Source organism: Polyodon spathula, chromosome 7 (assembly GCF_017654505.1).
Source record: "Polyodon spathula isolate WHYD16114869_AA chromosome 7, ASM1765450v1, whole genome shotgun sequence".
NCBI lineage: Eukaryota > Metazoa > Chordata > Actinopteri > Acipenseriformes > Polyodontidae > Polyodon > Polyodon spathula.
The window spans coordinates 24,434,508-24,450,615 of record NC_054540.1 but is presented as its reverse complement, the minus strand read 5'-3'; the positions used below and the strand labels follow the sequence as shown (position 1 = coordinate 24,450,615).

The following is a 16,108-nucleotide window of genomic DNA, read 5'->3' as shown; positions in this document are numbered from 1 at the left end:
CATTTTTGCTCTTCAGACAGGAAAATGAAGGAATGGATAAGAGCACAAACAAAAGTATGCAATGTTATTATAAGAACGAAAAAACTGAAATGGCAGTGGGCCGGGCATGTAGCAAGAAGAACAGGCCATCGCTGGACCAAGGAGATATAAAGTGACCAAGAAGATTAGGGAACACGCCGGAGCAACGTGGATGAGGGATGCAGCAGACAGGTTTTGTGGAATAATCTTGGGGAGGCCTTCATCCAGCAGTGGATTGAAAAAGGCCAAAGATGATGACACACTTGACACACGTTTGCATTCCTATATTTGTGGGTACTTTTCATTGACTCTCAGTATATTTTTATTTACTATTTCCAACTCCAGTCAGACAAAATTTCACAGAAGAAGAAACTACATTTTTGGCACGTTTTATTTAGTTTTTAAGGCATATTTAGTTCTTAAAAAGGTGTTTTACAAAGTGGGGACGTCCCCATAATGTCGCTTTTTCAGGAGTTACTATCTTTGTGGGGACATTTTCTCAAATTTTGTCGGCACATTAATAGTAATACCTGCCCACACATACACACTCCATGTATGGTGTTCCAGAAAAGAAAAGAAAAAAGCACTATAGGTTAAAACAAAGGCAACAGCTAAATATTCAAAGACTTGAATAATTAAACTTGAGGTTAGAAAATATTTAAGACACCATACAAAAACAGGTACTCAGATATGACAGTGGTCAGGCTGACATAACATGAAAAGCATGGTAACAGGAGAGCATCAATTATTTATTAAATATATATGTCAATGCTAAATATTCCCACAATATGAACTTGGTTGAGAACACGGCTCAACAAATACAACAGGGCTGAGAAATACAATGGCTATACCTTAATTTGGCTTTGTGGCTAATACATTCACCATGAAGTGTGTGTGTGTGGGAGACCAGGGCAAGTTGTGACAATTTTTGGAAAACATTGCATATAGGACAAATGATGTCTACGGGAAGCTGAAACTTTGCATCATACATAACTTTGGTTTGTGCTTGTTTTACAAACAACGTGAACTGACAGTCAAAGTTAAACAAATTTGTTAAAAATAAGTTTTAAAAATGAGCAAGTGTCTCAACTTGCCCCATGCACAGGGCAGGTTTAGACAGTATAGAATAAACATGAAATGGGCAACATGATTCCATTATCTATTAATGGACAATGCAGAAAACAATTATTCAATACATTATAATGCCTGTTATACAATATAACAAGCGTGTAATAAAAATACACTTAGCAAGATAACAAAAACATTTAATGAAGCCAGCTGATTCCAGCCATTAAAATATAGGAATTACTGTTTAAAAATCATAATAGTAATTTTACAGGTGTCATACAAAATCATTAATTTAATGAAATACAAGTAAAATACAAACAAAAACAACAATACCATAGGAAAAGATTAGGCTACTGTTGAGGATAACAATGATGAACTAATTAATGAAGAACCAATTGATTTCTGTATAAAACTTTTCTGGAGTTAGTCACATTAGCTTTTACCTGCTATTATTATAGGTTACCATAAGCATAGTAATTATACAGTACAATAAGTAATCAAAAATGTTAGGAGAACAAATACACAGAATAGATTTTAAAAACAACTAAATTAAATGGACAGCTTAGCCCTGATAACCCTCCACCACAATTTTAGTTATTTTTGTAGATCAAAAAAAAAAAAAAAACAGATGACACTACAGAAACACAGAAGTTCACTTGGTATGTGCTTTGTTTCTTTGGCTATGAGTCAAAATATCCAATTCCTCAAAAATTACTTCAGGATGTGAAAAACAATGAAAGTTTGACAACTTGAAATAACACACAGTACCTTGAAAGGTTCCACACACGGGATGGGTTAATCGCAGGTCTATGCTACCACAACTGTTGCCAAGGAAGCATGGCATCATGTGACAGGAAGTGATGGGTGATGGTATCGGAACTTACCCCGTGTCCCAACAAGCCCCGGTCTCCTCTACATTTTGGGGTATACAATTAATTTATAACCACATCATTTTTTTATATTAATTAATTAAATATTCAATACTGATAAACAAACTGGTTACAGTTTATACTCACTACCCTCGTTTTAAAATAGGTACATGTATTACATCAAAAAGTAAGGCAAACCCCGCGAAGTAAGTATACTGATATAAGTGACAGATGTACAGCACTGTCAGTATATTACTTAAATTGCATGGACATATTAACTTCCTTTTTAACCCACGTGCTGTCGTTACGAATCTCCAATGAAATGTCAGGCTCCGTTCACGGAGATCATTCTGCGCTGATTCTGTGCAGGATCTGACCAATTCAGCCAATGATCTTCTAACAATGTTCTCTGTGAACGCACCCAATGTTTCCATTTTTTTTTTCAGTTTCTGTCTACATCGCACCAACAGACAGGTAGAGCTGCAGTCTTTGGGGATTTGTAGTTTTTTCTTAAAAACCAATTGCTGCTACCCATGTTAGACACAGCTTATAAATAAACTCCATTTCCTAGCATTCTTCCGCCTCAGTGACGGCCATCACCGGAAGACTGTGCGGTTGCGCCCTAGCACCGTGTATGCGAGCAAAGAAGTCGAAAGAGAGGCAGAGCCTAAAACCGCATTAAAGACAAGATGGCAGGACTGCCCCGCAGGATCATTAAGGTAACACTAGCGTATTTTTTTTTTTTTTTTTTTTTTTTTTTTTTTTTTTTTTACAGTCAATAGCATCACATCGAAGTGCAAGACAAGCCAAATACCAGTTAGCGGATCACGCCCGAGCTAACTTATAGTAATAGCTATTGCGTTGGCTACTTCCGCTTGTTCTCCGATCCAAACCCGAATGAGGTTGGGTTAAAAATACCTCCTCCCTTGTTAAAGATGGCGGAGAAGTGTGGTCCTCGTCTCCTAGATGATCGTGTTTCATGAAATAAACAGATGGACCCTTGTAATGTTAGACAGAAGGGTAGAGGGTTTATGCAGAAGATCTGGAGACCCACAATGCCGTTATCGAACGATTGTCTGTATTATGACGGCGTGTTTTTTCAATTCCAGCCCGGGTGTGAATTCCTTTCATTTGAACTTGCACATAAATGTTTACAAAGGCACATTATATTATTCTCCGTACTTACTAAATAAGTAGGATCTGCGTAAGGCGTGTTTTTTTTTTTTTTTTGCTTTGCAAATTGAGTGCCCACCCTACTCGAAGCTCTATAGAAATGTGTGGATATATGGGGTGATGCAGGTATTTTTCAGTGAAGGCCTTGACGTGGGCGGGATTTGCAGGCCCATTGAAATGAATGAGTTGATAATCAGTTAAAATAACTTTAATATAACTCTGCTGATGCATAATTTTGCAGGCGTTTTGCAGAATACCAGATAAACAAAAATTGACTTTTGATCCGTTTTTGAGTAAGACTTAAACGAATTACCGTAATTGGGGAAATATTTACTGAAGGAGTAAACGCATTTGACTTATTACACGGTTTGTAGCCACTCGAGTAGTAGCCAGCGCTACATAATAGATTTTGAATATTAATGTGATGGTGGAAAACGGTTCTTATTCACACAATAACCTATTTAAAAATAGTATTACGCCTGCCTTTGGTATAGACAAACTACGTATACGTGGGCGTAAAGCAGGTCTGTGACGTCACATGACACGCATTCAGCCACTGAACCACAGTAAAAGACACACATATTATAATTCTATATAATTATATATATTATATATTCATATATATATATATATATATATATATATATATATATATATATAATGTGTGTATGTATATATCAGGTGAAAAATATGGGTTAAGTGGTACATATGCGTTGTATTAGTAATTCTAATTGGGTAATTATTTATATTTGGGCACATTTATATACTCTATCGATCCTTTTGCAGTAATTTTAAGAATGTGTTATCGAAGGTGATTGTTTGATTTATTTGCATTGTCTCTACAGTTGTAGTAATCTACTGTATGCTGATTCTTTAATTATACATTTGAGTGATTGTTTGTAAATCACAAATTACTTTAATCCAGTCCAAAAATATTAAAATATAGAAACCTTGTGTGTCTGTAGATTCTGCATCGAAAAAAGGGGGATTTTCAGGTACAATAAAATGCTCAATAAAATCCAGCAGTGGCATATCCCAGCAGGGTAAAAGTTGCTCAGAGCTGTAGTTCATTTGTTTATTAAGCTTGTGTTACACATAGCTTAATTGCCCAATACTGAATCAGTTTTTGTTGCATAGATGTGTACTTTCATAACAGTGCAGTGGGATCATATGTGTCATTGGCATTACTGTGATGTGCGGTGCATTTTATCACACTGCATTTATTATTTAGGGATCATTCAAGTATTTTTCACACAGGCCTACATAAATTGAACAAGGGAGATATAATACATTTCCCAACCATACACACCACGAACCAAATCTACACTCAAGAACTCCATAGTAATTGTCTATTAGTTTACATATAATATATATTCTATAAAAATATTTAAGCATTGTTTTAGTGATTAAAATACGTTTGTATAAACTGTGCTGGTCTGTTACAGCCTGGGGGTAAATATGTGCATGTGATAGGCTTACAAATTAATATACTACTTTATTTTAATTCAGTGGGTGCCTAATGTCGTTCATGGGAGACATGTCCCTCTCACTTTTTCAGTGATGGGTAAATGTGCTTTTTGCATTGCAGGAGTACTAAAACGGTTTATTTTATGAAAATATATTGGTATAATCAATAGTCAGCATAGAAGGCAATGGGAAGAAAATTGCGATCGGATCTAGGTTCACTGGAGCCGGATCATGAAGTGTTTTACAACGAGGATCTGGATCAGGCTCCACTGATCTGAAAAGTTGATCCAAACCTGAAGCTGCACCCAGTGTAACTAGGGAAACTGACCAATGAGACGTGAACATACGTGGCGCGTAGTTTAAAGGCCCTGGCTGACAAGTTTGTGTTTAAACATTTTTGAACTAATAAATAAACAATTGCCATAACAAACATTACCGTACTGATTATAGTAAAGTTGAGTTCTCTTACCTGTAAACAGGAACACATTTAAAGTTTGAAACTCATTGTGTGGCGCTTGGTGTTTATGTACATTATCATTGGTACACTACGGTTTGAGGTTCAAGCTATAAGCGCATGTGATTATTTTACGTGGATGGAAGCTGAAAATACTTTTTAATACCACCTTTTTCTTATATCAATACATGCTAGCATCATTTTAATAGCAAAACTGTATTTATCTTAAGTATTTCAATTGTGAGGAAACCCTCAACATTTCTAGAAATATATTGCAAGGGCAAGTCTCATTCCTCTCATTAAATCTGCAGTGTGCCACACTCGCTCTAGCGCTCCACGCTACCACGGGGCCCGTAAGGGATCTGATCATGGATCAAGGTTCGAATCCGAGTTCAGTGATTTTTGAAGACTAAAGTCATGGCTTCGTAATTCCACGACTCAGAAGCGACTGAATAATACAGTTAGTTGCCACATGCATCATTCATGACGACTTTGTGCCAATAATTTATTGTTTTGAATCATTGTATTATTTCAGATAGAATAATCTTCATGCATGACCCAGCTACAGAAACTGCCCCCCAGCCCTCTTCCCCCCACTTTTGAAACCAAGGGTATGCCATTGCTAGGAACACAGCGACATCACTAAGGCATATACAATTGTTGGCAGCACTATCGATTGTAGAGGCCCCCTCGTGTGATTAACAATGTTCAAATTGTGACATGAACTTGAAAGTTCAATTGGCAAACAGCTAATTTACGATTTAAATAAGAGTTAGCAAATTAACTTACAAATTAATTTATAAATTTAAGAATTAATTTAGGAATTGACCAATTCATTTAAGAATTAACTTATGAATTGACAAATTAACTTTCATTATGACCCTTGTAATGCTCCATGCAAATCATCCCCTTCCTGTGTACATTTCTACTACATTTTGGAATAGCTCAAATGACTTTGCAATACGATCTAAGCCTAGTTTAAATGAAACCAGTCCTCATAAGCTTATCCAAATGGAGAAACGTGTCAATCACAGGGAACTGCCATACCTTTCTATCCATTAGAAAAGGTCTTCTGTGAAGTAAAAAGCATGGTCTCACTTAAGTGTAAAACCTTTTTGTGTCTCATAAATGCACATTGGGCCTCTCAAATGACACTTACTAGTTGAGATATTTAGAGGTGGTGGAAAGGTGTGTTGGAAGAAAGGTTTTCTTAAGCCAGTAGGAAGGGAAGCACTGGAGATATATCTTTTTTTTCTAACAAGTAGAAAAAAAAAAAAAACCACTTAAATAAAAACTAGTTGACTGGTTTAATTTCAATGGTATCTCAATGTTTCCATTAGTGCTGCAGTCGGCACCCTAATTTTGTATTTGATTATTGTATAGGCATTTATCAACGATAATAGATGCATTGACATTTTTATTTTTCAAAATAAAGAACATTAGTGTTTTGTTTTTTTTTAAACAGAAGATCCAATAAGTAAAAACACCATTGCAAAAATGCACAACTTATATTCAAATTAGAGCACAACATGCTTTGAAACAAAAGAAGGTAATCAGTAGACTTAAGATTTAAAAAAAAAAAAAAAAGAAAAAACATTGGCTTAATTTTTAAATCAAGAAAACATGAATACAATAGGCCTACTTCTGATTTGGTTTGTTCAGCGCTAATGTAGAGGCCGAAAGTGTGTATCCTAGCAACGCTAATCTACCATACTAGCACTAAACGAAGCGCACTCACACACTGAAGGTTTTAACATAAACAAGCATTAAACTGGGTTTTAATTTGATGCATCGATTCACCAATATGTAATCGAAGCTCAGGAAGTTTAAGGACAGATGATCACTAATCGATGCATTGATTAATTGTTGCACCCCTAGTTTCCATAGATTTGCAGGTTCAAGTTATTTGCCCTACACTTCACTCTCTCAGCACTAAGTAACTTTTCAAAAAAGTCAACCATGCTATAACTAATTAAATTGTTTTACGGGGGAAATAAAATCACGGTAGAAATGCTAAACTAGCAGTCTTTTAAAAGAGAGTATAGCATTTTATATAGCGAATTTAAAGAATTATGGTTTTGAGATACTTTCTATAGAAGTGTAATGAAAATACTGTACAGGTGTCATGGTCTTATCCAAGAACTCCAGTTGAAAACTGACAGCAGTTCCATTTTTGTGTGGATCAGTGTGTTTATTGCTAATTAAGCAGCTCCTGACTACAGTTTTCGTATCACTCTCAAGGGATGCCTTGTTTGGATTCATGTCAGATTGGAGACTTAGACCTTTCTGGCAGAGGTGGTTTATTGAAATTAAAACTAGGTTTGCTTTTACTTGCGCTGCAGAATTTAATTGTGCACGCTGTACACACAAACATGTTTGAAATAGAGGAAGGCTTTTTTTAGACTGTTTCAAATCCTGTTTCACTGCCACAGACACAGTTTTAGGGGGAAAGAATTTATCAATCCACACCTAGTGCAGGGCTGTACAATAGTTCAGCACATGCTGAAAGTTTTGGTTGGTACCTGAAGATTTTCTTCTAGCTATAATTTTATTGCAGCCAATGGGAACATTCATCTGTCTGCAACAGCTGCCTCAGCCACACCCTCCTCTTGCTCTCCAGGCTGTCTTTAAAACTCAACATGCAGCATTCTGCTGAAATATGTAGCTTTCATTAACAAAAACACCATTGCTTTAGCAAATACAAGAAAGTTTCCTTAGCTCTACTGTACCTTGCCCCATTCTGCCATGGAGAAGAAATCATTTGTAATTTAGAGGTGTATTTAAATAAATCACATTAAGTATAGACACCTGTTTGTTGTTTTTTTCTTTTCTAGAAATTATGTAGCGCTGCAAAAATGTAATCAATGCATTAGTTATTGATCAGCGATCCTTACATTTTCAGAGCTTCGATTTCATATTGGTGAATCGATGCATCAAAGTAGAGCCCAGTTTGAAGTCTTCCATTGCCAGTTTGCATTATAGAGTCCCTCCAGGATTCCGCGGAATTTGCTCTCTCCCGTGGAATTTTCAGTATTTTGCAAAAAAATGAAAACTCAAACATTTGCTCCTTGCTATCACTGTACATGTCACTAGTGTGTGTACACTATATTTGTATAGTGAGAAGTGTGGCAGGGTTTCAGTGCAAGCTTTAGTTCAGGCATGGAGAGATTCCTAAGCCAATTGGTGAGGTCCGGAAACACATCTAAATTAGCACCAAATATAACGGCAAAAAATAGGGCACAAATACAAAATGCAAGTCCAGTGTTTCCAATAACTCACCGTCATAGCTTCAGAAAAACAATTAGGACCTTGCTTGTGCTCCCTGTGTTGCAGCTCCTGAAAGATGTCATTCTAATTATATATGGAAATACAAGTTTTTTTGTACATTGTGTAGTAACATGAATGCTCAACAAGGAAGGGGATGGCAAACTATATTAGATATTATCTGACTGCTTGGGATGATGCTGTCATACGTTACTGTCCCGTTTGTTTTGTGGTATGTGATGGTAGCACTTTCACATTGTGGCCTTGGTCAAAGAAACAAAAAGTTTATCAGCCAATCAGAGTCGTCTGTTACTGTTTCCAAGCGCTTGTCACAGCTTCCAAACTATTTCTGTGTGCTGTCTTGATGTGGATATGTTTTAAAATTACAATATTTTGGTGAACAACACGTTTCTAAAAAATACCGTTTACATTTGTACAAAAATGCTCCAAGCCTAGTACGCATTTGTAAAACGGTGCATTTGTAAAATGTATCAATGCTAAATTGAAACTACAATCTTATTCTGCTAAGCAAATGTTATTACTAATGCGATTAAATATATTCATATGTTTTTGCCATAACTGTATTTAATTTATTTTAAGAATTGTTATGTTTTATGTATATTTTTAAAAAATGGCATCCAATAGTCAGTGCTATAAAAAAGTTTAAAAAAAGAAAAACATGTGAACTCTGCTTTATTGTATTTTTTGCTTTTTTTGATTACCATTATATATGGCAAACATAACTGTGACTTACTTTCTTATTTATTTATACTCATTTAACACTATGAAGTCATTGCCGCAGAATGTTGCTGAAAACACTTTTCTTGTTGCAGATTTTAGGAACTTTTACCACAGATTTCCATGGGGACAAATTAAAGCATTGATTATGTAGTTATGCACATACATTAGTGCTAGTAAGGCAAGAAGCCAATATCAGTGTGTTGCTAGGATACAAACAGTTCGGCCTCTGGATTCTAGCTACAGATTTATTAACTTTTGGGGTTGACAAACTCCTTTATTGAGCATACTTGAGAACAGGACAAAACACATTTTTTTGCATAGATTTATATGTTACCTCAGACTGGGACACGATTCCCATAAGGTTCTAATGTGATTTCAAATTACATATGTTAACGTACTTGCCAATATAAGACAAGGACTGAACAGTTTAAACAGAAAGAACAGGGGGGACTATCGTGATGTGTCTTCAAATGTATTTCTTCCAGTTTTCAGGAAGATAGTGGATAGGTTATTTTATGCGAGTACAAAAAAAGAAAACTCCACGCTGTATTCTCTTTCTGCTCATTTGGTTGTATAAGTGAGTATTACCCAAGCCTTGTTGGTGCTGATTACAAAAGTATCTAATCCCCAGAAGGCTGAGGGCCAAAGCAGTTAAGATGGGCTTTAACCTGTTTTTATGTAGGCTCTGGCATGTTGTTTTAGTGAAGATTTAATTCAGCTGATTCCATCAAATATTGTTGTCTGGTGTCCTACTGTAGTCTAGACAGTTCAATGTAGAATGAAAAATTTTGGAGTTTAGTGCTGAAGAGCACGAGACTTGCCTCCCCTGAGAATACGTGTCCATGGCACTGTGATACTGTGAAAGCATCCGCCACGGCTTCTACAACCATTAACTTCTAAACCATTTCATCGCCAAAATCTCCTCAGTGTTATGAAAACATTCAGCCCACCCTTCACTTTGACCTCTGACCCAAGATAGCTTAGTAGGTTCATGTTTTTACAGATCATACAGACCTGATGATTCAAGATGTTGGCTTCGTGCTTATTACATGTATTCTTTCATTCACTTAGTCAAGTTTGATTTGTGTGTTTTGTTTTTAGCTCGGTTTGGGGCAGTCGGTACAGTAGTATTGTTTTCTGTTTCACCTCCTGAGGAGCTGTGAACAATCAGATTACTAGTGTAAAGAATAGTTACTCCAGCACAGATTAAAAGACAGTTATGCAATGTAACGATATTTGTATAAACACAGTTTAGATTTTCAATTATAGTAGTCTGTTGCGAATCTGACTGCGGTGGGACCACAGTAAGGGCTGGTATGTAAAAAGTTGGAGAAATGAATCCTGGTCTAAATACCATTGTACAGCTTTGTATATTGATTCAGCTTTTATTAGGGAGCTCCCCTAAATACCTTGTTTAGGAAGATACAGGCTATTAATGCTTGTGACAGGGTAGCCGTCAGCTGTGTGGATGCGTGCATTCGTTGCTGAGGGACAGACAGGAGATCGAGACGGAGGTTGAAGTTGATACACCCTGCCGGCAAACAGGAGTTATTTACATATCCACACACTGAATAGCTCATGTTACACCATCAGCACATTCAACACAGTGTATGTAAACTTTGGTGGGATCTACAATCTCTGAACTAATCTTCTCCGTTAAAGAATAAAGAACTCTGGCTCCTCACCTGGCTGTTGGCGGTTTTGACTTGCTTACTCACTCTCCAGTGTCTGACTCTTGACACACACACACACACACACACACACAATTACTAATTACTAATTTCAGCTTCTTTAGCACATTTAGCGTTGGTTTTGCAACAGCCCAAAACTGGAACACACTTACCTGCTGATTTAGATTCTACACAGCAGGCAGGCTCTCCCAGGAACGTCAGGTACTTCATTAATTACAGTAAATACACACTATTTACAACATGCATTTACACAAAAAACCCTCCATGCATAGGGCTCTTGCCCCCATTCTGTATACACTTGCATTAGTGTACAGCAGTCAAATGCATAGGTTTACAAAAAAAAAAAAACAAACTTTCAGTTCTAAGCACAACTTGCTTACGCTTTCCTGTAGGCATTTTGCATTAGCGCTGCACACGTGGGTGATGTTGCTGAAAACATTTTCATTGTCAAGAATCTGAAAGCTTGAGTTTAACATATCAAAATGACTAAGGGTATTGAGAGTAAGAAAGTAAAACTTAAGGAACAGTGGTTTTGTGTTTCAACCTAGCAGCATGACCAGAATGCCGTAGATCCTGAACAGATAAATCGGGTTGTTGACAGTTAGGTTTGTGTGGGCCATAACTGTGGCTGCAGTAATCCCATTGTGTTTTGTTTATTACACACACCGGCTCAAATGTCGCACTGGTGTGTTAGTCTCTCCCCCATTTTAAGGGTCCTAGAAAATTGAATTATTAAATGGGTGTTTTTTTTTTGTTTGTTTTTTTTTTTTTTTTTTTAACAGTAGATGATATTTAAAAACAAACCAAAAAAAAGATTCTGATTTGAGGTAAAGCAGGGCACGAAATAACCGGCAGCAATTGCTACATTGCCCAAGCTGCTTTATGCAATTACTCTCAAATTGAAAAAAAAACTCTGGGCAAAAGTTGCCTGTAAGCTCACCCGTCATTGCCACCAGCACATCTGATCTACATCCCATTCACAAACTTGCTCAGCGTCAGTTTAATTCTACCTAATCTTGTCCTGTGAGAAAATGACTCCCTACTATAATGTGTTATTGTTGCCATTCTTTTTACTGTGCACCTCCCAGCAGTGATCCCTGTGCCAACTCAAATGGTTAACAGGGTTCTCCCCAGGAATTCTGCACAGCCGGGCGACAGAACGTTATAGCAGAGAGCACCTTTAACGGAAAAATAAACTTGCCTTAGTTTAAATATATAGTACTACAAAGAATTTAAATAATGTGTTGTCTTTTGTTGACTATATCTGGTTGTTTTGTTTTTTTTATGTTCTAGGCTACATTTTCTTTTTTTTTATTTTTTTTAATTTTTTTTTTTTTTTATTATGGTATATTAATCCCTGCTTGTTTAGGCACTCTACGATTTGACTGGGGAAAGATAACCTAGGGTTGTTGGCACTTATTGCTTCATTTTAAATGGTTTTCTTTATGTTAAGTTTTCAGGACTTTTTGTTAATGCACTTCTATTTTGGTTTTTTGCTATTCTACTTTTTTTTTTTATGTAACTTCATTTTAACCCTTTTTTTTTTTTTTTTTTTTTTTTTTTTAACACAACAGTACTGACACGTTTGGTCACCATCATAACTGTTTCATGAAACCAGAGTGTAATAATAATCCAGTACCTCTGCACTTAAGCATCATCACGCCTTTCTTAAAGGTATGCAACCTCCATAAATGAACCCCCAATATCTATCACAAGCACCTGGGTACATATTGCTACGATATCACAGCAAAAGGAATACGCTTTTTTATTTATTTGGTGCATATGTATAGCTATTATGTACTATGTCACCTTACAGTAAAATACTACAAAAAATGGACAATGATAATACCCCAAAATAATCTTAATATTTTTATAATAAAGCAGCCGCTACAAATCTCGTATTAGGTGGTGGACTGCGCCGATCGCCGTTTATTTTGACGCCCTGAATTCATTGCCACTATTTTTGCTTTGAGAATAATCGGTTATCGATCTAGTTTGCTGGAAGTGAAATCAATCCTGGATATAATTGGGTCTACTGTGAAGTTCGTTCTAGATGGTGAAAGAATAATTTGACTCATTTGTTCAGATTAGGTTACAAAATGAAATTCTGATAGCAGATTGAAATAATGAGAAAATAGTTTTGCTGGGAGTACTGAGAGGGTCAGATTTATTTTATATCTCCAAACAGGTGGTGGGTTTGATTTGAAGCCCTATTGACAGAAGCTCATTGTTTATCTCAGGGCAGGTTCCAAATACACTCGCTTGCTGGTTAATCTAGACCTGGAGAGCCTGAGCTGCTGGGTTTAGAGGATACTGCACAGTTCTCACACTTACTCACTGGTTGCAATGTAAAAATATATTTTGATTGAAATGTTTTACAATGTGTTTACATGCTGTGTAATAAAATGGCAGGAGTCAAAAAGCAATTATCCAGCAGGACATTGATATCGACAACCCGTGTCATATATATTTATTGATGATTTTCCATTAGGACTGCTTTCCTATTGTGAAACAAGTGCCTCCCAGAAGCTTAATGCATTTATGATGTCATTAACTAAATAAATATTTGGAATACAATAAGACTTTTCAGTATTATCAGAACAATTAAGAAGACTTGTAATTACAATAATCTATGAACAGATTGAAATGATTTGTTTGTATTTTAATGTTTTTTGGCTGGAATGTAGGTTTGGGGATAAAGATGAAATAAATGCAGTAGCTTAAAATACAAACTGAAGGTCTGACTGCTTCTTGTCTGTGTCACTACAGGAAACCCAGCGCTTGTTAGCAGAGCCAGTGCCTGGGATAAAGGCAGAGCCGGACGAAAGCAACGCTCGCTATTTTCATGTGGTTATTGCAGGACCACAGGATTCCCCCTTTGAGGGAGGGACTTTTAAACTTGAACTATTCCTTCCAGAAGAATACCCCATGGCAGCTCCTAAAGTACGTTTCATGACCAAAATATATCACCCTAATGTAGACAAGCTGGGAAGAATATGTTTAGATATTTTGAAAGGTAAGTGCCCATTTTGTTTCTAGAAAATCTTATGATAAATGGGAATAGCTGAGTGATTGTTGTTGGCTGATTTAAATGCAGTATTTGTATTGGTCCTAGCCACTGGATACTCTGCAAATTAGTTTATTATGTTAACTATATATATATATATATATATATGTAATGTGTTGTCCATCCATCAACAGTCCAAAACATCTTTGCCCATTATTCCATAGTACAATTTATGAGATCTTGTGTATATTTTAGTCTTGTGCCCCTTTCTTAACAGTGATATTCGTACTGCAACAGATCTTTCAAGTCCTGATTTCAAGAGTGACCTTCATACTGTTGATTTGAAAGACGACGACACCTGTGCCTTCTGCCAGTTCTGTTGTTAATTCAACGCTTGTCGTCTTTCTATTCCTTAAGGATATTGTCTTCAACTATTGCTCATCCAATGTTTTTTCCTTCTTTATGCAAGTCAAGGTTGTTATAATAGTAGAAAACACTAGTGGAGGCATTGAGTAAAAATGTTGATGCTCATAATATGTAAGACTTTTGCACAGCAGCGTGTGTGTGTGTGTGCGTGTGTGTGTGTGTGCGTGTGTGTGTGTGTGCGTATATGTGTATATGTATATATATGTGTGTGTATATATATATATATATATATATATATTTATTTTAAAAGAAACACCTTGTGTTTTTACCAAAAAAAAAAAAAAAAAAAAACCTCTACCTGCCTACTCAACATTATAAACCTTAAGCATCTTTCACATTGGTGCTCCTACCCTGGTCACAGTCCCGCATCGTGTAAAACCATATACCTGGGTCGACCCGGGTCGACACCGACCCACCTCAGGATGTGGGTCGACAGGCTTTAAAGTAACCAACAGCCACGTCTGCATGAAGGGGTCACTTCTGCAAGTAACATTCCTCTTTATTCTGTTTAGACATGTTTTTATTGATTTGAGGCACGCCATGAGTCGGATTGCAGCAGAGATGAAGAAACATTTGCTCATGGATGGAAGTATACGTAACAAGCATGCCATCTTGAAAGCCTGAACAGATGAAAGGCTGGTCATGAGAATGTTGCTGCCTCCGGGGCATTGCGTGCACGCATTGTGTACTTGCTTCTGTCACCCAGGTCGACTGCCTCTTCAAAAAGCAGTGTGAAAATCACGTTGCTGACCGAGACACTGGGTCGCGACCTGGGTGGAGTTTGACCTGGGTAGCGCATGCCAGTATGAAAGGGGCATCAGATGAGGTTAAAGCAAACCAACAATTTCTATAATGCAGCCTTTTTTTAAATGTATTTATGTAAATGTGTTTTGTGTTCACGTGTAGTCTGTGTGGTGAAACAGAACGTGTGTTACATCTCTCTATATTGGTGTTTTGTTGATTTTTTCATTGGTTCGTTGACAGTTGCTTCAGTCCCTGATTTGTCTCCCTGTAGATAAGTGGTCCCCCGCTTTGCAGATCCGCACAGTTCTGCTATCCATTCAGGCATTATTAAGTGCTCCTAACCCAGATGATCCACTAGCTAATGATGTAGCTGAGCAGTGGAAGACCAACGAAGCTCAAGCCATAGAAACAGGTAAATGTTTGTTTGCATTAACATTGAGTTAAAAACTAGTTAAATAAAACAAATCAGTTATACAGAAAGGATCACAAACAATGCACTTGTAAAAAGCTAGTTTGCTTTCTTACTGGATTGATATTTTAGGACTAGAAAGTCTTCTGTATTAAGTTACTTCACTTGCATCTAATCAGTGACCATATAGAACACAGTTTTTTGCATACCAATTGCAATGTATTGCACAGTTTAGTTTATTCACTGCATTGCGAAATAAACTGTCAGTGTTAAACACTGATTCGAGTCACATCCTCTCTGGCTTGGTCTATTATATTGCACTCCCAGAGCCTGGCTGCCACATTTTAATATGGATATTTCATTTGTGGTGTGGCAATCCGGTTCTCTCTGGGTGTGCAGTATACTGTGATTTTATATTTCATTGAAACTAGGGTTAGTAGGTTGCAGAAAGACTGCCATCAATGCATCTTGAGGGTTTCATCAAGTTGAAATACTTTTAAACTGTAACATTCTCCTTTTTGTTTGTTTTTCTGTCTTGCAGCCAGAGCATGGACTAGGCTATACGCAATGAACAATATTTAAGTTTAACCGGAAGTCAAGTGTGAACACAACTCCTGTTCTGCCAAGACCTCTTCCTTCTTAATTTGCATTTACAGGGCACAGTGTCAGAAAGGGGGGGGGGGGGGGGGGGGGTGGGGGCAAATTTACAATGCATAAAAATCAAACCAGACAACTTCAGTCCTTTGGTGATTTAAATGCACATTAGTGAGTATTTGT

General features: G+C 36.8%; 1 protein-coding gene across 1 annotated transcript; it reads left to right on the top strand.

The window, feature by feature from the left end:
• The first annotated feature begins 2,430 nt into the window (after nt 1–2,430).
• LOC121318397 (ubiquitin-conjugating enzyme E2 N) lies at nt 2,431–16,002 on the top strand. The gene is made up of 4 exons (XM_041255009.1): nt 2,431–2,674; nt 13,515–13,761; nt 15,194–15,334; nt 15,873–16,002. The coding sequence occupies exons 1-4, from the start codon at nt 2,645–2,647 to the stop codon at nt 15,911–15,913; spliced, it is 459 nt and encodes a 152-aa protein (XP_041110943.1). The 5' UTR covers nt 2,431–2,644; the 3' UTR covers nt 15,914–16,002.
• Nucleotides 16,003–16,108: the final 106 nt, after the last annotated feature.